The sequence below is a fragment of the Oryctolagus cuniculus genome, chromosome 6 (assembly GCF_051225735.1).
Source record: "Oryctolagus cuniculus isolate XC-2025 breed Fujian yellow rabbit chromosome 6, ASM5122573v1, whole genome shotgun sequence".
Lineage (NCBI taxonomy): Eukaryota > Metazoa > Chordata > Mammalia > Lagomorpha > Leporidae > Oryctolagus > Oryctolagus cuniculus.
Window position 1 is genome coordinate 117,285,520 of NC_142872.1, and position 26,577 is coordinate 117,312,096.

The 26,577-nt window shown below is 38.2% G+C and overlaps 1 protein-coding gene across 1 annotated transcript in view; it reads left to right on the forward strand.

The window, feature by feature from the left end:
- The window catches only part of SLC26A7 (solute carrier family 26 member 7), a 141,322-nt gene that overhangs the window by 27,816 nt on the left and 86,929 nt on the right, over positions 1-26,577 (forward strand). Inside the window, 2 exon segments of the mRNA NM_001195763.2 lie at positions 1,166-1,276; positions 9,631-9,803. Of these exon segments, the coding sequence (NP_001182692.2) occupies positions 1,166-1,276; positions 9,631-9,803 (284 nt within the window).

Consider the following 26,577-nt stretch of genomic DNA (forward strand, 5'->3'; position numbering starts at 1 on the left):
CTCTCCTTCCTCAGGTCTCTGTGTGACTTGTAAAGTCCTTTATGCTGAAGCAAATATCTAGCACTAAATTGATAGACTTCAATGGATTTATCAGAACCTAGTGCAAGTAGCTTTCTAAGCTCAAGGACCAACTACAAATAAAATAATTTTAATGAACTTACAGGGATTCATTTTTTAAAGATTTATTTTATTTATTTGAAAGACAGAGTTACAGAGAGAGGTAGAGACAAAGAGAGAGAGAGGTCTTCCATCCGCTGATTCACTCCCCAAAATGGCTGCTGTTTTCCCAGGAGCATTAGCAGGGAGCTGAAAAGGAAGTGGAGCAGCTGGGACTTGAACTGGTGCCCAAAAGGGATGCTGGTGCTGCAGGCCAGGGCTTTAACCCACTGCACCACAGTGCTGGCCCTTGTGATTTATATTTTATTTACATCTAAACCGCTAGTGGTCATTTAGACATGATTAGGAATATTTTCTATGTGTATATAATATACAAACTGTGTAGGCTGTAGTATGTATGGGGAGTAAGAATTAATATTTAGGAATTATTCCTTATTGTTTAGATAACCAAAGTCAATTACTTTTCCACTCTAAGAAACTGTCCCTGATACGCAGTCTGGGACTCTGTAGGTGTGTACACTGGCCTGCTACTGTGATACACAGTCCCAAGTGGTCTGGCCAACCAGCCAACTTTGACTTTGTCCTTTTTGCCCTAATTCTAATCTGCATTCCATGTAAGGCTTCTCACCTGTCAATAGTTAAGCTACCACTTCTGCCTATTTCACAGATGCTATTGTGCAAATAAAATGGTACATGTGCGAATGCTTCTAAAATATGTTTTCCTGGAGATATTTTGCTCTGAAATGAAACCTACCTTTTACTAGGAAGACACTGTGAACCATTGTTACTGCTGTTGTCTTGTAGATATTTCTGCAATCAAGGGAAAAAGTAACCCTAAAAGGATAGATTTTGGAATTTAAATATAAATATCAATTGTTAAGTGAATTTTCTCCTATTTAGAACAGTACTGCTTGTCTTTTATTGAGCAAGTTGACTCATTAAGTTGTGTTTCATTTACTCTTTAAATAAACCAGTATCTATCCTATTGTGTAATGTACTATATCTTGGAATTATAAGATGGGTCTAATTATTCTGTTCTTCTTCACAGGGTTGGCCTTTGCTATTCTCTCATCTGTGCACCCAGTGTTTGGTTTATATGGGTCTCTATTTCCTGCCGTCATTTATGCCATATTTGGAATGGGACAACACGTTGCCACAGGTAATAATTCCTCTATTTGACAGTCTCAGGTTATTAATTGAAGGGACTCTTTGTTATTGTTGGTTACTGATTACATTTCCAAAATTGTTCTAACTTTATTACTGAAAATCTCAGCAAACATTAGGGCAAGACATCTGTCTGTGTATCAAGCAGTCAATATATGATGATTTATTGCTATATTACTATGTAACCAAGGTTATTTCCAAGTATTCTTTGAATTTTTAAGTTGAAGTAAAAGACCATGAAAGAAGCAGGCTAATGCTCTGAGTTTACAATGAAATGACAGAAAGTAAGCATTTGCAAAGAAAAGATAAGACTATATAAAATTTAGTTATTTAAATATTGAAAAATATTTTATATGTATTTGCTACCTGGGCTAAAGGACCTTTTTGGCTTTTTTCCAAGATAGGTTTTATAATATTCCTCAATTAGTGCAACTTTTACATTGTGTACTCTGCATTATCAAATAGTGTCAGCAGTCATTATTCTGAGAACAGAGCAGACAAGATTGTGGTGTTAGCCAACTTGGGTTTCTGCACTGCCCTTTAAAAGTTTTTTTTTTTTTTTTAAGATTTATTTATTTATTTGGAAGGCAGGGCTATGGAGACAGAAAGAGGGAGAGATCCTCCTTCTGTTGGCTCAATCCACCATATGGCTTACAGTTGGGGCTGGGCCATCTGAAGCCAAGAGCCAGGAGCTTCTTCCAGGTCTCCCACATGGGCACAGTGGTCCAAGCACTTGGTCCATCTTCTGTTGCCTTCCCAGGTACACCAGAAGGGAGCTGGTTCAGAAGTGGAGCAGCTGGGACTTGAACTGGTGTACATATGGGATGTTGGTGTTACAGGTGGTGGCTTTACCTGCTACACCACAATGCTGGCCCCATACAAAGTTATAAAGCTCTATTTTCTGCTTTCTTGATGGTAAGATGGTCCTCAAAATTTCATATGATTATAGTAAGAGCTAGATAATTGATATACCGTGTCCAACTTACTAGTTGCTATGTAATAAGATTTAGTCAAGGAAGCCATTATTATTATTATTCTAAAATTATACCTTAGTCTTAAATATCAAGGTAATAATAGTAACAGTAACAAAAATTGGTTTTAACTGGGAATATCCATAAAGATATTTCTATTTATGTTGTGCACATAAGATCTTCTGCTACCACTTCTTCAATGGTTAGTTTGTACTATCACTTCTAAATTTTCTGTTTCCACTGTAACAAATTACTACGGGTTTAGTGGTTTAAAGCAAGACATGGCTATCATTCTAGCGTCCTGGAGGTCAGAAGTCTGAGATGAGTCTCACAGGACTAGATGGGTGGCGTCAGCAGAGCTGCATTCATTTCTGGAGGCTCCAGGGGAGAATCTGTTCTCTTGACTTTTCCATCTTCTGCAGGCTGCCTGCATTCCTTGTCTCATGACCCTTTCACCCATCTCCAAGGCCAGCAATCGGGCATCTTCAGATTTCTCTTTGATTCTGATCTTTTGCCTATTTTTAAGGGAGGCCATAGTTCTACCTATCAATATTTAAATTTCCTCTGAAACACTCTTTTATTTACATGAATTTTACTCTTTGTGTCAATTAACTTTGTCACAAAGGAATGATCAACAGTTATTAGTCATTTACAGCATTGTTATGCAAAATATGCTTCCTGAATCACTGTTATCTGAGAATTGTTTGGAAATACACCATCTAGGGTAGGCATTTGGCCTGGTGGTTAACATGCCAATTGGAATTGCATCTCTTATTGGAGTGTCTGAGTTCAATCCATGACTCCAACTTCTGATTCCAGTTTCCTACTACTGCAGAGCCTTGGAGGCTGCATTGTTGGCTCAAGTAATTGGAGTCCTGCACTCCATGTGAGTGACCTGATTTGAGTTCCTGGCTCTCAGCTTTGGTCCCAGTTGGGCTCTGGCTACTGTGGGCATTTGGAGAGTGATCCAACATATAACAGTCTTCTCTGTCTGTCTCTTTCAATCTCTTAAAAGAAAAAAAAGATGGAAAGAGATGACCTATCAAATTAGAATCAGCATTTTCAAAAAAACCCTAGGTTTTATATTTCTTTTATTAAAAGATTTTCTTAATTTGAAAGTCATTTACAGAGAGAGAGAGAGAGAGAGGGAGAGGCACAGAGAGATTTTCCATCTACTGGTTCACTCCCCAAATGGTTGCAATGGCCAGGACTGAGCCAGACAGAAGCTAGGAGTCAGGAGCTTCTTCTAGGTCTCCCATGTGGGTACCGAGGCCCAGGCACTTGAGCCATCCTCCACTGCTTTCACAGATGCATTAGCAGGGAGCTGGATCGGAAGTGGAGAAGCTGGGATTGGAAACAGTGCCAATAGGGAATGCCAGCAACATAGGTAGCAGCTTTACTCACTACACCACAACACCAGCCCCAGGATTTATATTTCTGTACTATACATGGATTCGTGCACATGCGTACATGTGTATGTATACAAACTTAAATTTAGATCTATGTGTGTAATATTCATTAGAAGCTATACATGTTGATTTTATTTTGCCCTAACACAATTTTTCTAAAATAGACATTGTTGTCTGCTTATTTTGGGTGAAAAAACACAAATACCAAAATTAAAAATATCTCTTGTGAGAGCATAGGTTGCAGTCCAAGATGTATAGATTATAACCCATGTATAGCCAAACTTTAAGCCCCAACTTTGTTTCTTTACAATTGAGTGTTTCAGATAAGCTTTCTTTTTGTAATGACGTAAAATGAGAAAAAGCATAATAATGAATTAGCAATTCTTAAAGCTCATTGTTTTCAAATTGTCCAGCAACTTAATTTCCTAAGAACTTATTTTCATTTTCCAAAATGTTTAGATACATCTTTAGCAAGAAAAGGCATTTTGTCTTATATCTGGTCCCAGATGCATTTCTTCTGTTTAATACAAGATAAGAGAGAAAGACAAAACAAATTTGCTGAAGGTTATTTTTACTTTAGGCAATCAAAATATACCATTTTGTAATATGTAAATGTACGGTTACATAAATCATATTATCTCTTGAGGAGTCAATGTAGATGTTTTGCTGGTTGCATGATTTTGAAATTTCCATTTATATAGGACTCTATTCTAACAAGTTATTAACAGATATAGCAAACGTGTAGTCTACTAGGTAAATAATAGACATTTAAGAATACATTTAATTTACAGACTTAACTATAGTCACTTTACATACAATAAACACTAGTGACATTTTACTTTTGCATATGTACTTCTCCAAAGGACAGAGCCAGATGGATATTTTCTTTCTTTTGTTTGTCACAATATTTACAATTGTTTACAGTCAGTGAAGAAAGATGATTTTTTTCCCTCATAGCACAATGTATATGTTAGGAGAAATACAGAAACAATTTTTTTTAACTTCATAAGATAATAGATATACAGGTCAATTTTGTCTCACTGGAATTCTTGCAAACATTAATATATAGAATATATTTCTTCTTAGAACAATTTAATTTTAGTTTATGAGTATGGGGACAGTCCCTTTTCTACATTATTTCCTTTCTTTGTAAGATCTTTTTGAAGGTTTATTCTCACTTTATTTGAAATGCAGAGCGACATACACTCATATACACACAGAGAGAGAAAGAGAGAGACAGTGATGGAGAGCAATAGCTCTTCTACCCACTGATTCACCCTCCAAACGCCAACAACAGCCAGGGCTAGGCTAGGCTGAAGCCAGGTGACTGGAACCCAGTCTGGGTCTCCAATGTGAGTCCCATGGACCCAAGTACTTGAAGCATCATCTGCTGTTTCTCAGGGTGTATGTTATCAGGAATTTGGATCCAAAGCAGAGGAGTTGAGACTTGAACCAGGTACTTTCATGTTGGATGTGAACACCAAATGCCTGCCCAACTGTTTGCATTGTGAGTTCCATGAAGAAAATTAACTCTGAGGTTTTACTTCTAGCTGAAGTGTTCAAAATAAAGTTCAAAATGAAGAACTAAATGATACAATAAATTATGCTAGAGACATGTTTTGAGGTAAATAATTCATATAGTTATCCATACTAACATTGGATATGTGGTTTTGCTCAATATAAAGAATTTTCTTATTTTAATTTAAATTAGTTTTTTTTATAAAGGTTTACTTATTTATTTGAAAGTCAGAGTTACACAGAGAGAGGAGAGGTAGAGAGAGAGAGGTCTACCATCCAATGGCTCACTCCCCAATTGGCCACAACGGCTGAAGCTGTGCCCATCCAAAGTCAGGAGCCAGGAGCTTCTTCTGAGTCTCCCATGCGGTGCAGGGGCCCAAGGACTTGGGCCATCTTCTACTGCTGCTTTCCCAGGCCATAGCAGAGAGCTGGATTGGAAGTGGAGCAGCCAGGACTAGAACCAGTGCCCATATGGGATGCTGGCACTTCTGGCCAGGGCGTTAACCCACTGCACCACAGTGCCAGCCCCAATTTAAATATAGTTTTTAAGAAAAAGAATTCAACCAACTGATTATTTATCTTCGTTTGCATATAGTATATCTTGGAATTAAAATGAAAAGAATAGAAGCCTGAGTTTGAATCTAGTGGAAACAGAATTGTTAAGGATGACTAGTATATGACAATTGGTGGAATATATTTAGTTCTAAATTACCAAATCTTTTCACAGAGCAACTTCCTTTCAGCAATTTAGAGAAAATATTAGAGGGACAATAGAGGACACTTATGGGAAAAGTAAAAATAAACAATTATTTAATGAAAGCCTACAATGCAGTAGTGCTTGTGACAGAATTTTTTAAACATGAAATCTTGTTTACCTTCCATACAAATTTTTAAACTAGGTATTTTTATCATCATTTTAAAAATATGGAATCTGAGAGAGGTTAGGTAACTTGACCAAAACTAGAGGCTAAGATTCAGAGAACTGGGATTTGAACTTGAGTCTGTACAAATCTAAGGTCCATATTCACTTCCTCTTTAACTCTGCTACCCACAGCACTGCTAAGTGACCAGATGGGCTAGTGGTATTTCAAGTACTATGAGTAGGCGTAAAGCTCAACCAAGGTAGAATATTGAGAAAATAAGGGAAAAATAGTAAAATAGTAGGGAGGGGATAAAGACAAAATAAGGGAATAGGTGAGGGAGGACAGAGCAGTGTGGGAGCGGGGGTGGGAGGGAGGGTATGGTGGGAAGTATCACTATGTTCCTAAATCTGTTTATGAAATACATGAAATTCATATACCTTACCTGAAATTTTTAAAAATGAGGACCACGAGACTGGGAAGGTGGACTGTCATGCGCAGCATCCGCACGTACTCACCTGCAGTAGCAGTGTCCTTAACTCCTCTACTGACTTGCAAACAGCCTAAAGAGGCAATACTTTCATATATGGATGAAGTGTACTTCCCTTAACAAAGCTTTGCAGTGGCCTTTTTTCTTCTACTATTCACTTCCTTCTTATTTTTCTCCAAATTCCAGAAAAGATAGGTCTACATTCAGATATATTCATCTTCATTTTCATTGGTAATCATTTGTTAAATGGTTTTTTTTTTTTATACAAAAACAGTTTTCTTTGTTTTCCTGGAGATTTAAAGACCAAAAGGCACACTCCTTAGCTTTCAGTGGAACATAATTTGGTCTCATGAGTATCCTAATGGAACACACCCTGAGAAGCACATCAAGACTATGTTCTTGTGGAATTTGCCTTGCTTGATACTGCTTGTCGTGAGTGCTAGGGTCGTATCCCCAATCACCAAATGGATTAATTCCTTCATGTTTTCTCAGTTTGGTACTTTATGAAGAGGAAAATGACCATGATGGTCAGTGTTTATTAATGATTTTTTGAGGATGACTTAGCTCATTCAGGGAATTCTGTTCAATTTTCTCTGTACTTTTTTTTAATTTTTTTTTTATTTGACAGATAGAGTTAGTCAGTGAGAGAGAGAGACACACAGAGAAAGGTCTTCCTTCATTGATTCACCCCCTAAGTGGCCGCTATGGCTGGCACTGTGCCGATCCGAAGCCAGGAGCCAGGTGCCAGGTGCTTCCTCCTGGTCTCCCATGTGGGTGCAGGGGCCCAAGCACTCGAGCCATCCTCCACTGCCCTCCCAAACCACCACAGAGAGCTGGACTGGAAGAGGAGAAACCAGGACTAGAACCCAGTGCCCATATGGGATGCTGGCACCGCAGGCGGAGGATTAACCAAGTGAGCCACGGTGCCAGCCCCGTGTATATTTAAGTATCACTACCCCATGAACAGAGAAGAGCAGAGAATAACAGTCCAAAACAGAACATTCTTATCTTAGTCTTACTAAGAATCATCTGAACAACTAATATTTATTTGGTGCTAACTACATGCTATATATTATGACACGTGCTATGTTACATTATCTGATTTAAACCTGTAACAGCCCCATGGCTGAGAAAGTTTACCTGTTAAAAATAAGGAGATATTGATGTGGCAGTTCTGAGATTTGAGGCTTAGTTCACTGGAAGTTACGACCACTACATTATTCTGAATCCACAGCAGAAATCATACGTCTTATCCAGTAAGACAAGATGATTCGGTGTGTTGGTTTCCACTGAATCTTATTTCTGTAGAACTCATGTTTTTGTTGCCCTATTCTGCTGCCTTCTTTTCATTAGAATGTCTACATCTGGCACAGGCCCTTTTTCATAAAGTATCACTTATGACTGCAGCAAACTGAAGTCCTTAAGCAATGAGTCAGAGGGAGGGTTCGCACAATGCTACAGTAGGTTTTCTTTCATCCAAACTTCTGAGCCCTCTCTGTGGGAAGCAGCATTTCCCTGTCCATGTGGTTACATTTTTGGGCATGCTTTGCCAAGACGAGAGGCATCAGAACTCTGGGCATGAAAAGGGCAATGCAATGAAAATAGTCCTACATACGTGTGAGGGCATGGGAATGTTTGGCAAATACTGTTGAACTTTATCTAACAGCAGAAGACAGAAATTGTGTGTTTGATCATTTTGTGGGCAATAGCACATTTTAATACTAATAAAGCTGTGCTCTGCTATGAACTCATAGGAGGTAGAATGATTAATCCTTGCCAGAAGGATCTGAGATGTGGGATTTGAGTCAGAAGTTGAAAGACAAGTAGGGTTTTCACAGGTAGGTTGGAGGTGCATGCATTTCACATAAGTTTATATTGAGCTTATTGAGGTTTCATACTTACCATCACACTTATATTCTCCCCAAAACCTGAAATGTACTATTATAACATTTTTTAAAAAAAATTTTTTTGACAGGCAGAGTAGACAGTGAGAGAGGGAGACAGAGAGAAAGGTCTTCCTTTTCCGTTGGTTCACTCCCTTAATGGCCGCTGCGGCTGGCGCACTATGGCCGGTGCACCATGGCCGGCGCACCGTGCTGATCTGAAGCCAGGAGCCAGGTGCTTCTCCTGGTCTCCCATAGGGTGCAGGGCCCAAGGACTTGGGCCATCCTCCACTGCACTCCCGGGCCACAGCAGAGAGCTGGCCTGGAAGGGGGCAACCGGGACAGAATCTGGTGCCCCGACCGTGACTAGAACCCTGGGGTGCCAGCACCGCAGGCAGAGCATTAGCCTAGTGAGCCGCAGCGCCGGCCCTATTATAACATTTTATATATGAAGTTATTTAGACGTAGAGTAATGTACTTCAGGTAATATTGTTGTAAATGGAGGTGTTGGATTCAAATCAAATCCAAAACCACTGCAGTAGTATCCTTCTTGGGAGGTATAATTCAGGGGAGTTCTGAGAATTGAGAATACATGATCATAATTCCTGGCCCTAGGCCATTCCCTTATGCTAATCTGCAGAAAGTTGAGAAAATTTATGGCCTAGAAAAGAACAGCAAGTAGATAGGTGTGAGATGTGATCATAGCTTTAAAATATTTTTAAAATTTATTCAAGAGATAGAGAGATACAGAGAAATGTACAGACAGGGAGAAGGAACTCTGATTCATTGTTTTACTCCCCAAATGCCATGGTCCTGAATCTAGGAGCTGGCAACTTAATCCAGGTCTCCCACATGGGTAGCAGGAACTCAATTATCTGAGCCATCACCACTGTCTCCCAGGGTCTGATTAGTAGGAAGCTAGAGTTGGGGGCCAGAGCTGGGAATCTAGCCCAGGTACTCTCACACAGGACAAGGACGTCTTAACCATCAGGCCAAACACTTGCGCTACATTGAATGGATACATGTATACAGAGGTAGGTTTATGTTTCCTCCATGGAGTAGTGTTAAGGGTGGAAAAATCATGCTACAGAAGAGAATATTTCTAGTATATCTATTAGGTTTTACAATGTAGCTTCAACTGTAATGGTGGAATCCAACAATTTTTAATCAAGCTATTTTTTGAGTTACTGAGATGAGTTTTCCCACACCCCCTTTTAGGCACCTTTGCCCTCACATCCTTAATATCAGCCAATGCGGTGGAACGGCTCGTTCCCCAGAGCAACCAGAACCTCACCACACAGAGTAACTCAAGTGTGCTGGGCTTATCTGACTTTGAGTTGCAGAGGATCAGCGTGGCAGCAGCGGTTTCGTTCTTGGGAGGTATAATCCAGGTGAGTCATACAGAGACGTGGGAATTCACAAGTGGAAGTAGGGTGAAGGAAAAGCGAATTGTGCTTTATTGTCGTTCTTGCTCACAAGTTTGTCTCTCCAGAAGGTAAAAGGCAGATATGTTTTAGCTTTATGGAGATACTATCTGTGGCTTCCAGTAGTTACTGTAGAAATGTTGGTTAAATGAATAAACTCAAGATAAAGGGATACAATTTTGGGATTTTACAGGATGAGTTTTCTAAAACATGCTTTAGAAAATGGAATAGGCTTCCTTGAAAGGCCCTGAAGCCATCCTTGTGTTGATGTAGTGGCCAGGTTGTCATAGTAAGGGGATGCTGTAGGAGAAATTCCTACAGGAGTAGAGGAGGAGATAGCACTAGATTTCTAGGATCTTTCCAAATTTTATGATTTTATGATATTATTGCCTATATCAGTAGTAAATGGTACTGAGTTTGTTTCATAGGCTTGCTGCTCTGAGATCTGGGGACTTAGCTTTCTACTGGTCTTTGTCCTGTTCAGCATCAGGCATGTATGTTGTTTCCAAGTTCATTGTAGTACTTCTTTTTCCAAATGCCAAAACATATAATTTGCTCTTTCTTTTCTTTACGATTTATTTATTTGAGAAGCAGAATGACAGAGAAAGGGAGATACAGGGAGAGAAGTCTTCCATCTACTGGTTCACTCCCCAAATGGCTGCAATGGCCAGAGCTGAGCCAATCCGGAGCCAGGAGCCTCTTCCGGGTCTCCCAAATGGGTGCAGGGACCCAAGCACTTGGGCCATCTTTTACTGCTCTCTCAGGCCATAGCAGAGATCTGGATCTGAAGAGAAGCAGCTGGGACACAAACTGGCACTCATATGAGATGCTGGTGCTGCAGGTGGAGGCTTAACCTATTACAACACAGTGCTGGCCCCCATAATTTGCTATTTCTAGTCATCGGTCAAAATTAGATAAATCAGAAGTGACTATAAAATAAAAAAAGACATTGAATATTAGACATGGAACTGCCTATTTAATAGCCATTTTTTGCTTACTCCCTTATCCTAGACTGAATTACAGATACATAAATTTCCTAAGTGGCTGTTTCTGGGTTGCTAGAAACTCTATTTTATAGTGTAACATTATTTACAAGGTTAAACATCATGTCAATGCCAAGAGGGGAAATAGTTGATGACTGCTTAGAATTGGCAGATGGGAAGACAAGATATGACACAGAAGGAAGGAAATAGCAAAAGTCTTGGACTTATTTTGCCTTGTAGCTATGGAAGAATTCTAGATGTAAGATGAAAAGAGAATAGAAATCGTCTTCACTTTATTGAGAAAAACAGAACATTTGAGTGGTATTTTTGCATGGAAACTAACCAGACTAGAGGGTCAATCCGTTTTTTCTATGGCTTGTCTGTGATTTCATAGAATAAATACCTATTTCCTGGATACCCTGAAACCTTCACTTCAGAAGCTTTTTGTTGTTGTTGTTAGAACAACTCAGCAAAATAAAATTCCGGTTTATTGTTGGACAACGTTGTTTCACACATCCATCAATCAGGCCAAAACAAAATAAGTAACAACTTGATAGGCAAGAAAAGGAAAAAGGGAAACCCTTTATTTCTGGCCTTTTTAACCATCTCATACAAACCAACTAGTTCTAGTACAGCTCAGTACACACACACACACAAAAGCTACTGGAAGGCTTTGAATAAGACTTTGGTTGTTTTTGCTTTTTTTTTTTTTTTAACAAGTTTTCTTTTTTCTCCTTTGAGAATATGATGAACATGGTCACACTACAAGTCAAGCCAGAAGTAGGACAGAGAATGCTCTGACGGCTGGTTTGATCATCCTTAGATCATTAAAAATGGTTGACCCTTAACAATATGTACAAAAATATAAAATGTAAATGAAAAACACAAGCTTTGCTTTTAAAAGTATTTTTAGGAAGAAAAGCAGGGCCTGGAATTTTGGTTCTTTTCCTGTACTGTTGCCAATCCACATTGATTTCGGTCGCATGGTGGAGAGACCTACGTGGTCCGCAGATGGCGCTGCAGGTGGCGGGCAGGCATCCTCCATACTCCAAGGCGACCACGTTTGTGGTCTGAGACGGGAAGTGCAGGGTGAGTGGCTGGGTCTCGGCGACCTTTTTTTCTTTTCTTCTTCTTCTTCTTCTTCTTTTTTTTTTTAATAAAGTTTAACTTTTCCTTTTCTGCTGTCTAGTCCCTTGTGATCCTCACCAATCATCTGCTTCTTGGTATCAACATTGTCAACCTTCAGCTATCCGTTTGCCTGTAGCTGCCTCGGCTTCCTCATCTTCACCTGCGTCCTCTTCGTCACCAACACCCCCTCCCGCCTCCTCTTTTTTGCTCTCCACTTTCTTCCTCTTCTTCATCTATCTCATTGTCCGCCTCCTGCTTGCCATTTCCCTTGTTAGCGTTCCCATTAGCAGAGGCATCTCGTTCACGCTCTGCCTCCTGCACGCTTCCTTCTTTTCCTTTAAGTCCAAGGTGTTGATTGTGGAGCTGGTGTGCATGGCAGGGTCCGACATGGTGGGACACTCCACTGTGTTAGGCCTGGTGATGGCACCGTCTTTTGAGACTTGCACAGAGCCTTTTCCCTCTCACTTGGCCTTTGTGGAGTCCTCTAAGAAACCTATCATCAGTCTTGATTGCAGAAATGGCCATGTTAACTGGTGATTCTAATATGGATATGTAGCCTTGTTAAAGCTTTTCCTCAATTTCTTTTCATTTAAAATAAAAAAAAAATCTCTGTATTAACATTAGCCATCTGTATTTCTCTCTGAATTTGTGATTCATAATAACTTTGGGCTTTCCCTTATTCTATGAATCATGAAACAAGAAGTTTCATGTGCATATCAAATTTTTTAAATAATGCAAGACCCAGCAACCTTCTGTTTCTTCTCATTTTAACAATTTCCACAAGTTTGAAACAATCATTGTGCATTTTCTTATTATCTAGCATATTTGGATTTAGAATTTAAATAATAAAATATGAAAGTGAAATCTAGAATTCTAACATACAAAAAAAAAATATCCAATTTCCCAGAATAAAACTCCCTAGAACTATATGAGTAAAACAGGATATTATTAAAGATAATAAAAATAATTTCATTTTCATGGCCTTTTATTGCATGTACCATCTGATCCAGAGAGTTACATGTTTTCTCTTATAACTTCATCAAATATCTGCTTCCCTCCCTCTTTAGCTCTGGTCCTGGAGATGTGATCTATGTTTTAGCCAATTTTTGAACAGATGGCTGAGCTCTATTTGACCTTCAGACTCATCTCTCCATCTATCATTAGCTGCAACCTTAGTCTTTTGGATCTTTTGAAGCCACTTCATACTGATTCTTCTTTACTTTTGAAATCTACTGACCAGGAGGACCTGGTTCCCGAGGTATCCAGTTCCTACAAACCAGGAGGTGTTTGTTTGGCTGGTTTGCGTTTACTTATTTGCGTATTAGTTTGCTTTTGCTTGTACATCATTCACTCTCAGGATGAATTTTTATTTTTGTCTTTGAAGAACCAACAGATGGATTAGGTTAATAAGAGTACGTAGTTAATGTATCTGAAACTTTCTTGTCTGATCTGATCAGAGTATGTCATTTAAAAATGCTCTCAGCTGCCAGTAACAGAGAGGCTTATGCCACAAAGATTTTGAGTGCTTCGTGTACTCTAGGAAGTTGCAAGATCAGGGTCTCCAGGGGCTTTGCTGTCTGGCGATATAGTCACTTGAGTAACTCATCTGCTTTATTTATCGGATGATACGTTCTCTGTGACATCAGTGCATTTCCTTTCTTGCCTTCTCATAGTGCACAAGCTTCCCCACATACACACTGCAGCTTTTATTTGTCTAGTTTCACCCCCTGAAACACACAATTCTTGTCTACTTCTTTATTTGACCTATTCTTTAACATTATTTTAATCATTCTAGCATGGCTAGCTCTTTAAGTTGTCTTATGTAATTTTTAGAGGAAACTATAACAAAATAATAAAGGAACTGGAATGAAATTAAGATGTAAGCACATTATTTTCATCATATAAAAATTCTGACTTTATGATTTGCTTTTTATTTAGCACATAATTTTCTATATATCTATATTTGTTTGTTTCTTTTCTATATAAGGCATGTAGAGAACAAAGCTCTTGAGAGTAATTATAGTAGCTTAATTCATTTTAAAATATCAACGGTACTTAGCATAGCACTCTGGATATGGTAAATTCTCAGAAAACATGTTGAATTAATAAATTATCTTTTCAGGAATCTGAAAACCAAAGCATAGCAGACATAGGCAATAATTTTATGATTTTAAAAAAGAATTGATCCTGCTACTTGCTGTTTTTTTAACTTTTATTTAATAAATATAAATTTCCAAAGTACTTTTGGATTATAGCAGTTTTTTTCCCCCCATAACTACCCTCCCACCTGCAATCATCCTATCTCCTGATCCCTCTCCCATCCCATTCACATCAACATTCATTTTCAATTATCTTTATATACAGAAGATCAATTTGGTATATACTAAGTAAAGATTTCAACAGTTTGCACCCACACAGACACACAAAGTGTAAAGTACTTCTTGAGTACTAGTTATACTGTTAATTCACATAGTATAAGACATTAAGGACAGAGATCCTACATGGGGAGTAAATGCACAGTGACTCCTGTTGTTGACTTAACAATTGACACACTTGTTTATGGCGTCAGTAATCACCCGAGGCTTTTGTCATGAGCTGCCAAGGCTATGGAAGCCTCTTGAGTTCTCCAACTCCCATCTTATCTAGACAAGGCCAAAGTCGAAGTGGAAGTTCTCTCCTCCCTTCAGAGAAAGGTACCTCCTTCTTTGATGGTCCATTCTTTCTGCTGGGATCTCACTCACAGAGATCTTTCATTTAGGCCATTTTTTTTTTTTTTTTTTGTTCGTTTGCCAGAGTGTCTTGGCTTTCCATGACTAAAATACTCTCTTGGGCTTTTTAGCCAGATCCAAATGTGTTAAGAGCTGATTCTGAGGCCAGAATGCTGTTTAGGGCATCTGCCATTCAATGAGTCTGCTGTGTATCCCACTTCCCATGTTGGATCCTTCTCTCCTTTTTAATTCTATCAGTTAGTATTAGCAGACACTATTCTTGTTTATGTGATTCCTTTGATACTTAATCCTATCATTATGATCAATTGTGAACAGAAATTGATCACTGGGACTAGTGAGATGGCATTGGTACATGCCACCTTGATGGGATTGAATTGGAATCCCCTGACACATTTCTGACTACCATTAGGGATAAGTCCAACTGAGCATGTGCAGAACTGTACATCTCCTCCCTCTCTTATTCCCACTCTTATATTTAACAGGGATCACTTTTCAGTTAAATTTAAACACATAAGAATAATTGTGTGTTAATTAAAGAATTCAACTAATGGTATTAAGTAGAACAAAGAAGTACTAACAGGAATAAAATTGTAAGTTGTAAGACAGGAGACACACTCAGAACTATCAGCACCCAGTCCCTCCCCCATCACTGCCTGTTTTCCCCTCCTTCTTACTGCACTCTTACCCATCCCCTGTAGGTGAACTGCTTCATTTATTTTTGGTTTATACTTCCTCTGTTTCTTTCACAAAATCTTTTCTTCTATACATAAAAGGTAGTGTTATTTTACAGTTTGCTATCTTCATCTAATAATATATTCTGGAAATCACTCCATATCAGTTCCCAGAAATATTACTTATGCTTTTCTATTGATGCATAGTATTTGATTATGTTAATATATTCTAGTTTATTCATCACATCTCTATTTGGGCATTCAAGTTGATTTCAATATATGGGATTGTAAACAATGCTGCTTGTGCATGTTGTGAGATATGGTTCTAACTTCATTTCTTTTTAAAAAGGCTAGTTTTACTTTTCATAATTTTTATAAGCTGATTCTTGTTTATTTAAATTTTTTTTACTTGAAAGGCAGTGATAGAGCTTGAGGGAGAGAGGCAAGCTAGGGGGTTGATCCCCATTCTCTGGTCCATTTTCCACAGCCTGCAAAATTCAGGGCTGGACCAGGCCAAGGGCAGGATTCAGAAACTCCATTCAGTGTCTCATGTGGGTGGCAGGGATCCGAGTAATTGGGCCAAGTATATTAGTCAGGAGCTGGAGCAGAAGCAGAGTTGGTACTGGATTCCAGGCACTCTGATATGGGATGCATGTATCCCAAGAGGTAGCTTAACCTGTTGCACCACAATGCCAACTCCTCTAACCTTATTGTTTTTCGAAGAGGCTGCCTAGCTAGCTGTGGCAGCAGCATTTATTAAAAAGCTCATCTTTGCTGTCATAATTTAAGGTGCATCTTTATCATTATCATAGGTAGTTAGATCATTTCAGGACTTGACTCTTCCTCTTTCCTCTCCTCACCTCTTCTCTGCCCTCCCTACCGTACCCCTTCCCTCCCTTGTCTGTGTGTTTGTTTTTGTAGCAGTAGCACCCTGTTTTAGAGAGATTTAATGTCTGGTAAGACTAGTCTGCTTTTGTAGTTATATTTTGTGAGCTCTGGCTATTCTTGGATATTTTGTCTTTCTCTATGAACTTTAGTATCAACTTGCCCAGCTCCAAAAATAACCTTGATGATTTTTTTATTGAGGTTGTATTGAGTTGATTTTTTTTTATGATACTGAGCTGTCCAGCCCAAGAACACAAGATGCCTTTCATTTTGTTCAAGTCTAATTTTGTGTCTTTTAGAAGCACTTAAAAATTTTCCTGTTACAGACTTGGCACATTTTTGTCGAGTTTATTTCTAATAATCATGGGGTTTTCTTTACCACGTATTGTCTGACTGGTTATTGTTTGTGTCTATGAAAGTGATTGATTTTGTTATGTTAGCTTTACATCTTGTTGCCTTATTGATTTCTTTTGCTTTAATTAGTTTTATTATTCATTAATTTGCTAGTATTTTTAGGAGATATTTTCACTTCGTTATAAATTCAGAGAATTAGTAACTTCTGTTGTCCAATAGCATTAGGTAGCATTTTATTATAATGTTGTTATAGTGGAAATAGCATTCTTGCCCTTTCTTGAGCATACCTAAAATGCTCTTTGTACCTCAATTAATTATCATGCCAACTTTAAGAATAAAAATGATTTTTAATTATAAGAAATTATTTATTATTTTATGTTTTTGTGTTTTTAATAGAAATTGGGAAAAATGTTGAATATTACTAAAGGCTTCTTCAACATTTATAGAGATAATCCTTCTTTCCTAGTTAAAGCTGTTGTATACTATATTATATTATGGGTATCCTACTATTGCTACTACCTTAAATTTCTCAAAAAAAATCTCTTGATCATGATATACTTTACTCTTATTATTGTGTTAAATTAGTGAACACAATTTTTATTAATTTTTTACTTAACACTTTTATATCATTCTTCAGTGATATTAAATTTTCTTTTCTCTGTTGTCTTTACCAAGTTTAAGTGTCAGTGCTTTAATCTCTTCTTAATGTGCTTATCTGGCGCTTTTCATCATGCAGAGCACTTTTGCAACAACTAGTCTTGGAAGATTTTAGAATCTTTCTTTGAAATCATCTGTTAGTTGGTACCCTTTTATAGGGTACTTTCTTGGTAATATTCTCCAGTTTCTTTTACAAAAATTAGTTTATTTCTAATACAATGAAGTTTGGTAATCTTTATTTTTCTGGAAAAATTTTCTTTTCTATCTATCTTTTCAAATTTGTATGTATGTTTATGATCTTTAAAAATTTATCGTTTTAAAGCTTTCTCCCTTTGATGTTTATTTTACATATATGTTTGTGATTTTTCCATTCTTTCTTAATTAAGTTATCCAGTATCATCAATTTTGTTAATACCTTTTTTTTAAAAAAAAGATTTATTCATTTATTTGAAAGTCAGAGTTACACACACAGACACACACACAGAGGGAAAAACACACACACACAGAGAGAGAGAGAGAGAGAGAGAGAGAGAGAGATCTTCCTCCTACTGGTTCACTCCCCAAACTGCCTCAGTGGCCGGAGATGGGCCAATCTGGAGCTGGGCCAATCCAAAGCCAGGAGCTTCTTCTGGGTCTCCCACATGGATGCAAGGGTGCAAGGACTTGGACCATCTTCTTCTGCTTTCCCAGGTACATTAGCAGGGAGCTGCATCAGAAGTAGAACAGCCAGGACTTGAACTGGTGCCCATATGAGATGCTGTCACTGCAGGTGGAAGTTTTACTTTCTATGTCACAGTGCCAGCTCCCTGTTAATTCCTCTTAAGCAAAGAATATTTTTTTTCTATTCCATGTTTTGGTTTTATATTTATTATTTCCTTTCTTTTCCTATTTATTAAATTTATTCTTTTTCTTTTTTCAGCTGATCATTCAAATAATTTATTTTAACTCTTCTATTTTTATTGAAAGCATTTTAGTGATTTGAATTGTCCTGTCCTCTTATTTGAAATGTATTTCATATAAACTAGTATTTAGTGTTTTGCTATCAATATTCTTAGAAAGGAAAAGATTATGTAATTTCAGTTTGAATTTTCCCATTCATTCAACAATTGTTTGAGACAACTGACATTTTAATCTAGAGGCAGTTATTCCATTTTGCTTTTCATTTTATCAATAATTTATAGTATTATTGCATTGTGGTCAAGGCTAATGTTTATAATATGTCTATATTACCTAATTTACTATTGTTTTCCTTGTGGCCTAATATATAATCAATATTTTATGAATGTTTCATGAGCTCTAGGGGGAAACCAAGGTATAATTTCATGATCAGAATGTAAAGATCAATGTATAGGTATAAGTCTATCTTATTTACTACCTTATTTACTTTTTGTGACTAATCTTGCACTGAGAATGGTACATTCATTATGAGATTCACCCTCACTAGAATAATGGTCTTGTAGTGGTTTCATTATCTCCCAGGTAAGCTGTCAATGTGTGTGTCATAAAATATAAATGTCTCTCACTCATTGTTATTCAGGCAAAATAAATTATTTCTCTTTTCCCTTACAATTTCATCTATGTTGCCAGTATAAATAAAATACCTTCATGCCCCCATGATAATATAAGATGGTATATTTCTGTGTTGGACATTAGATCACAAGCTTTTTCAAAGCAACTTTATTGGGGAATAATTACCAAACAACAAATTCCACATATTTAGAATGTACAGACTGATAACCTTTGCCATATGTTTATGGCCATTAAGCCATTATCAAAATACTAGAAATAACTGTCATTCCTTCTAATATCTCTTTAACCGTTGATAGTCCACACCTCCAGACTAACCCATGGCAACCACTGATCTATTTTCTGTCACTGTTTGCATTTTCTGGTGTTTTATAAAAATCCATTTTTTTCTTTTGTTTTTGTTTTCTGATTTCTTTCACTCAGTACAACTTTATTGTTGATTTTCTAGTTTATTGTACTGTTTTTATAATACAGTAGGAACTTCTGTGATCATAAATCATGTAATTTCTGATTATCAATAATATAGTGACTAATTGAGGTGATCTTTATTTCTATTTCTACTATCTATTTATAAGGCACATTGAAAATCTAATTTTTCAAAGAATGTCTTTTGGTGTTACTGATGCAATTTTAGTATCTAGAGAAATTGATTAAAGAAAATTTTTATAGCCACAAAACAGTAACAGCCAAGAGAGGAATTGCTTGTATACTCATTCATAGCAATAAGGTGTTAACTTCTAGGCAAGGTGGAAAAATGCCAGAATCAATGAACATTTCTGTTGAGGAAACAAATGCTGAATAAAAGTTAATACACCTTTAAAACCATTGTTCTCTTCTCCCCATAACTCCTGTTATTTTCTGTGATGGGCATTTTGCCCATTCCTTTTTCTAAGAACTGAGAGAAGTTTGGGATTGTCCCTTTGCCACTTACCTCTGGAAATTTTCCCAAGCTCTGCTTTTCTGAAGCAACCATAAGGTTTCTGCCCTGGGGGACATGGGGACACACGGCTTCTTTGTTGGACAATTGCACAAGCATGGGTGACCCAGGAACAGAGTTTCAGCGGCGAAGACCTGTGTTATTGTACATTCTGGAAACACGTGGTCTTATATCTTCAACAATGATTAAAAAAAAATCAACTGAAGACCTAAATATGAGATTTCCACTTTTGGTTTTGTGCTAAGCATTTGAGTGTGTTAAATAAGAGGATCATAGGTATAGAAAGGATGTAATATATAAATGAATTCAATCTGTGTATTCAACACATTATGCTCTTTCCAGAAAAATCATTGACTTCCTTCTTTATAATGAGGAGTAGAATAATCTAAAATCTTCTCTGATAATGATTCACTATTTCACAAACATTATAGTCAGGAAGTCATTACTGTGCTTAATCTAAATCTTTTGAGCTGTGCTTATACCTAGGGAGGCTAGGAAGTAATAAACTTAATAAAGTTACAATTATAAATTCTTTTTTTGAAATATTTATTTATTTATTTAAAAGTCAGAGTTACACAAAGAGAGAAGAGGAGGCAGAGGCAGAGAGAGAGAGAGAGCGAGAGAGAGAGAGAGAGAAAGCTCTTCTAATTGCTTGTTCACTCCCCAGTTGGCTGCAATGGCTGGAGCTGTGCCAATCTGAAGCTAGGAGTCAGAAGCTTCCTCTGGGTCTCCCACATGGGTGCAGGGGCCCAAGGACTTGGGCCATCTTCTACTGATTTCCCAGGCCATAGCAGAGAACTGGATCAGAAGTGGAGCAGCTAGGACTCGAACCGGTGCCCAAATAGGATGCCTGCACTGGAGGTGGTGACTTTACCCGCTACACCACAGTACTGGCCCCACAATTATACATTCTTAAAATTATAAAAAAAAACTTTCATGTTAGAGAATAACATTTATTATACTACCTGATGCCAAGCTTTGTGCTAAACTTAGACTATGTATTCATATATTTAGTACTCAGTAACATTTTATGAAATAAGTAAAATTATTGTTCCCATCATACAGATGAAGATATTGAGAGATAAAGTGATTTATTTTAAAAAGGGGGTGGGGGGGCTGGCGCTGTGGCATAGTAGGTTAATCATCCGCCTGCGGCGCTGGAACCCCATATGGGCATGGGTTCTAAGTCCTGGCTGTTCCTCTTCCAATCTGGCTCTCTGTTGTGGCCTGGGAAAGCAGTGGAAGATGGCCCAAGTGCTTGGGCCCTGCACTCGCATGGGAGACCTGGAGGGTCTCCTGGCTCCTGGCTTTGGATTGGCGCTGCTCTGGCTGTTTCGGCCATTTGGGTAGTGAACCAACGGAGGGAAGACCTTTCTCTCTGTCTCTTCCTCTCACTGTCTGTAACTCTACCTCTCAAATAAATAAATAAAATCTTAAAAAAAATAAAAAGACTTGGGGGGACAGAATGCTCTAGTCTGGGGGAAGATAGTTAAAAAAAAAGTGGAGAGAGTGCAGTCTTAGGGAAGAGTTAGGGAGAAAACGGCAGAGGAAACTCCACACAAATTAGAGGGACACTATGGACCTATTTGCAGGGTGTGGATGTGCACAATGCAGGACCCCGGCAGACAAGAGCCTCAGCACCAGCTTTGGAGTGAGGTGAGACCATACTGCAGTAGGCCAAGCCACTGCTGACAAAGCTGCAGGAAGAGCCTAGCTGGAGTCCAGATTGGAGCCCTGTAGGGGACAGTGTATCTATCAACTGAGAGGGAAAAAAAGGTGAGATGTTTCTCTTCCCCCGACCACCCATCTTTGGCATCTTGTAACCAGCTAAGTGAGGGCAGGTATCATTTTGGACTTACAGAATAGCTGCTCCAGCTCACGTCTGTGTTCCCAGCAACCAGCTGAGAGGAGATGCCTGAGTCTGGCTGGAAGAATTGACAGGGGCTGTATATTTGTGATGGTGGAAGCCTTGTGTGTCAGGACTGTAAAAACACTGTGGCTGTGTAGGAGGATGCCGAGTGTTGGTCGGTCCTTAGGTAGTCACTGTGGGAGGCTCCACATGCTTGGGGCTCCCTGATTCCCTGCTTAGGGATTTGTGCTTACACTGAGTACTTCGTGGATCTTTTGTGTGGTTCTTGTAGTAGCATGGATGAAAACTTTACCCACTAGGACTACAGCCCAGTCATTGGTCTCCTTTGAGGAGAGGAGGTGAATGTGAGACTAGGCCAACAGAGCTGAACAAACCTCCCCTCTGATTTAAAAAAAAAGGGGGGGTGTGATTTACTAAGCCCAACTTGAGTGTTACCTTAGACACTCCCACTCACCCTAAAGCACTGAACAGAGCTCCCTGGTTACACCCAGCACATGCCTCAGGGTATTCACTGAAAGAACAGGCACTCCACTAAGCCACAGAGGCATAGTTCAAAGATAAAAGCCATCACAGGGAAAAAGAAAACCCAAGAAGTATCACCACAAATGCCAAATAATAAATGCAGCAATCTAAGAAACAAAAATAAAGAAGACAACATGACACTTCTAAAATCCCCAAAAGAACACAACATTTCAATACTAGCATGTGAAGATGAAGAGATTGATGAAATGCCAGAAATGGAATCCAAAAAAATTGATTGCAGGATTACTTAGAAGTAATCAGAAGCAAATTCATGAACTTAAGAAATCTATACATGATATGAATGAAAATTTTCCCACAAAACTGAGATTTTAAAGAGAAGCCAAAATGAAATATTGGAAATGAAGAATTCATTAGAACAAATAAAAAATATGGTGGAAAACCTTAAGAAACCTTCAATGAGGCAGAAGAAAGAATATCCAAGTTAGAAGACAAATCTCTGCGAATTTTTCAGTCAGACCAAAAAAAAAAAAAAAAAGAAGAAAACTAAAAAATAGTGTTGGAGATTTATGGGATACTATCAAACAAACCAACATAATGGGTCTTAGGAGTAACTGAAGGCCTGGAAAGAAAGAATGGATTAGATGGCGTTTTTAGTGAAATAGTTTCAGAAAACTTCCCTAATTTGGAGAAAGAAAGGGGCATTCAAGTACAGGAAGCACATAGAAGTTTTAATAGACATGATCAGAAAAGGTCTTCACCCTACACATTGTAGTCAAACATTCCACAATAAAACATAAAGAAGATTCTAAGATGTGCATGATGAAATGTTAGATTATTTTCAGAGGATCTCCAATTAGACTCAGCTGATTTCTCATCAGAAACCCTACAGGCTAGGAGAGAATGACGAGATATATTCTAAGTCTTAAGAGAAAAAAAGAAACTGTCAACTCAGAATACTGTACCCTGCAACGCTCTCATTTATGAATGAAGGCGAACTAAAGACTTTCCATAACAAACAGAAGTTTAAAGAATTTGTCACCACTCATCCAGCCTTACAGAAGATGCTGAAAGATGAGCTACACACAGAAATACAGAAACATGGTCATCACTATGAAAGAGGGTGAAGGCAGAAAATCTCCCATTAAAAGTAAAAAGGGGCCGGCGCTGTGGCTCACTAGGCTAATCCTCCGCCTTGCGGCGCCGGCACACCGGGTTCTAGTCCCAGTCGGGGCGCCGGATTCTGTCCCGGTTGCCTCTCTTCCAGGCCAGCTCTCTGCTGTGGCCAGGGAGTGCAGTGGAGGATGGCCCAAGTCCTTGGGCCCTGTACCCCATGGGAGACCAGGATAAGTACCTGGCTCCTGCCATCGGATCAGCACGGTGCACCGGCCACAGCGCGCCGGCTGTGCCGGCCATTGGAAGGTGAACCAATGGCAAAGGAAGACCTTTCTCTCTGTCTCTCTGTCTCTCACTGTCCACTCTGCCTGTAAAAACAAAAACAAAAACAAAAACAAAAACAAACAGAAAACCTGTTAAAAAGAACAAAGAAGGGAATTACATAATGTGTAAAGGATCAATTAAATAGGAAGATGTGACTATAATAAATGTATATGCACCCAATTTAGGGCATGTGGCTATTTAAAAGAAATGTTGATGTATCTAAAGGGAGACATATTCTCCCATACAATAGTAATGGGGGACTTCAGTACTGCAGTTTTAGCACTGGACAGATCAAACTGACAGAAAATCAGCAAGGAAAAAACAGAGCTAATTGACACTATGGACCTAACAGATAACTACGGAACTTCTCATCCTACAGAAGCAGAATACACATTGTTCTCACCAATTCATGTTTCTCTAGGATAAACCACATGCTAGGCCATAAAGCAAGTCTCAACAAATTAAGAAAAAATCAAAATTATCCCATGCATCTTCTCTGGCCACAGTGGAATGTAGCTGGAAATCAACAACTCAAGAATCTCTAAAACATATGTAAACACAGGGAAACTGAACAACATGCTCCTGAATGAACAGACGTTCATTAAAGCAATCAAAAGTGAAATAAAAAAATTTCTGGAATCGCATGAAGATAACAATAAATCATATCAAAACTTATGGGATGCAGCAAAAGCCATGTTAAGAGGAAAGTTTATAGCAATTGGTGCCTACAACAAAAATTGGAAAGGCACCAAATAAATGAACTTCAATGTATCTCATGTTCACTGCAGCTCAATTCCCAATAGCTAAGATATGGAATGAGCCCAAATGCCATCAACTGGAGACTTGATAAAGAAATTATGGGATATATACACCATGGAATACTACACAGTGATAAGAATAAATGAAATCCTGTTGTTTGCAACAAAATGGATGAACCTGGAAAACATCATACTTAGTGAAATAAGCCCATCCCAAAAGGACAAATACCATATGTTCTCTCTGTTCTGTGGTAACTAATAGATCACATAAAGGTAATCTATAGAAGCGAAATTAATGCTTCAAGATGCAATTTCTTTGAACAGCCCTTGTCTCAACTGTTGAGTAACAGTTTTTTAAAACAATTTGTTGAACTCTTTACTGAGTATAGAGTTAATTATATTTGTGTAAAGATTGTTGAAAATTGCTATCAGTAAAAAATAAGAATGGGAATAGGAGATTGAGGAGGAAGGATGGCAGTTGGGTGCGAGGGCAGATAAAATGGGAAGAATCACTATATTCCTGATGCTGTATTTATGAAAAGCACGGAGATTGTATTCCTTAAATAAAAGGTTTTGGGGGATAAAGAAGTCTTGCATTTAGAAATCAGCAGAGGAACAATTGGATTCCAGGATATATCCTCTTAACTGCTCTGCTACTAAACTAGTAGTGAGAAAGAAAGCAAGGGAACTTAATTTAGCAATGTGTAGGACCACGCATTGTACTAGCTCTTTGCATATTTTACTTCCTTTATAGCAGCACCCCATATATGAAGCATGTGTGATGTGGTGGGGTTATGTTCTTGGCCTCACTACTGTGTATCTGCCATTCTCTAATCTTCCAAGACCCTGCCTTATACTACCTATGTGTCTCCTCCTTGTCTTTCAAGGTTCAACTCAATAAATACAATAATCTTGGAGAAATCTTCTCTGACATCTCTGGAGAGCACTATAAGTGATTCTTCCTGCTTGCTCCCACAAGACATTGCTCCTGTCCTCTGTTACAGAACTGCCTAATCTATCAGGAAGCAAGTTTTACGTCCTCGTCTCCTTTTCTAGACTGTGAATCTCTATAGAACAGAAACTGTCTATCTGTATAATTCCAGCAGCTGTACTTAATAAATGTGAGTTGAATAAACTGAAGAGGAAAAAGGTCAATTAAATGTTAGTGGCATCACCATGTTAAATAACAATGTTAAACAGATTTTTTTAACCTTTTCAGATTTATTACTTTCTCTCTCCTTTCCTGGAAGATGTGAAATGGGTCTATATCTTTTAAAACCATAACAGAGTTCTTAGTTAAAAAGAAGCAATAAAACTTAACATTCTTTAATTTTGTCATACGTTTTGTTAGTGCCATTCATCTCAAATGTGGAGATGGAGTCAATAAAATCTACTTCTTCTCACAATTACCCTCATACCTGATGAAAATTGAAGCTCCTACAACTTCCTACTCCCCTGTGTTTTTTAGTAATGCCATGCTTCCATCTTCCTATTTTATGCCTTTTCTGATTTTCTTTAGCTGGGGCAGAAAGGAGGAGGGAAGAACAGTGCAATTGTCCATCCTGAGCAGGTCAGACTGTCATTGTTGCTTGCATCAGAGCTAATTTTCTTGAAAAAGCTGAGGACTGAGAAGGCTGTGGAGCCCCCTCCACCATATGTGGTATTCCAAATAAAAATAATTCTAAGTCTAGTAAATTTCTGATACATTTCACAATAAATGAAAGTAAAATAAAAGATCAGTTGGGTTTCCTATGTAGTTAATTAATTGGTCTATCAAGTAGTCTTATGTCCCAAACTCATCTCTCTGCTCTTCAATCCTACTGTCTAGCTTAGATACCTATGTCCTTTAGCTATTCTTCTTATGTTAACCTTTTACATGGTCATTTGTTCCACATTCTATCATTACATCAATCCTACCAGAGCACAGCTGATGTGTGAGCCAGTGTGCAGCATGCTTCCTGGCAAAATTAGGTGTTTAATAAGCATGTGGAAGAGTGATGTCACCACTGCTACAAAACTTCATTTTTACTATTTTATGGTGCTTATATTCTGACTTCAAAATTTCTTGAGTTATTTTCTATTACTCCCTTTTGGCTAGTTTTGCCCCTTCTGAACTGGCAATTCTGTCCTCTGAGCAAGTCCCATGCTGAGCTGCTTCATATTCACCCCTCTTTTTAGAATTGTTCCAAAAAGTTCTCTGTCTTGAATTCCTCCTCAAGTGTCAAGGCACAGTTTTAACTCTACCCTGCAGTATTCCCTCCCTACTTTGAAATCCAGTGGCAAGTTTTGTATTTATCTCTTGTACCTGTGTTGTTTGGATCT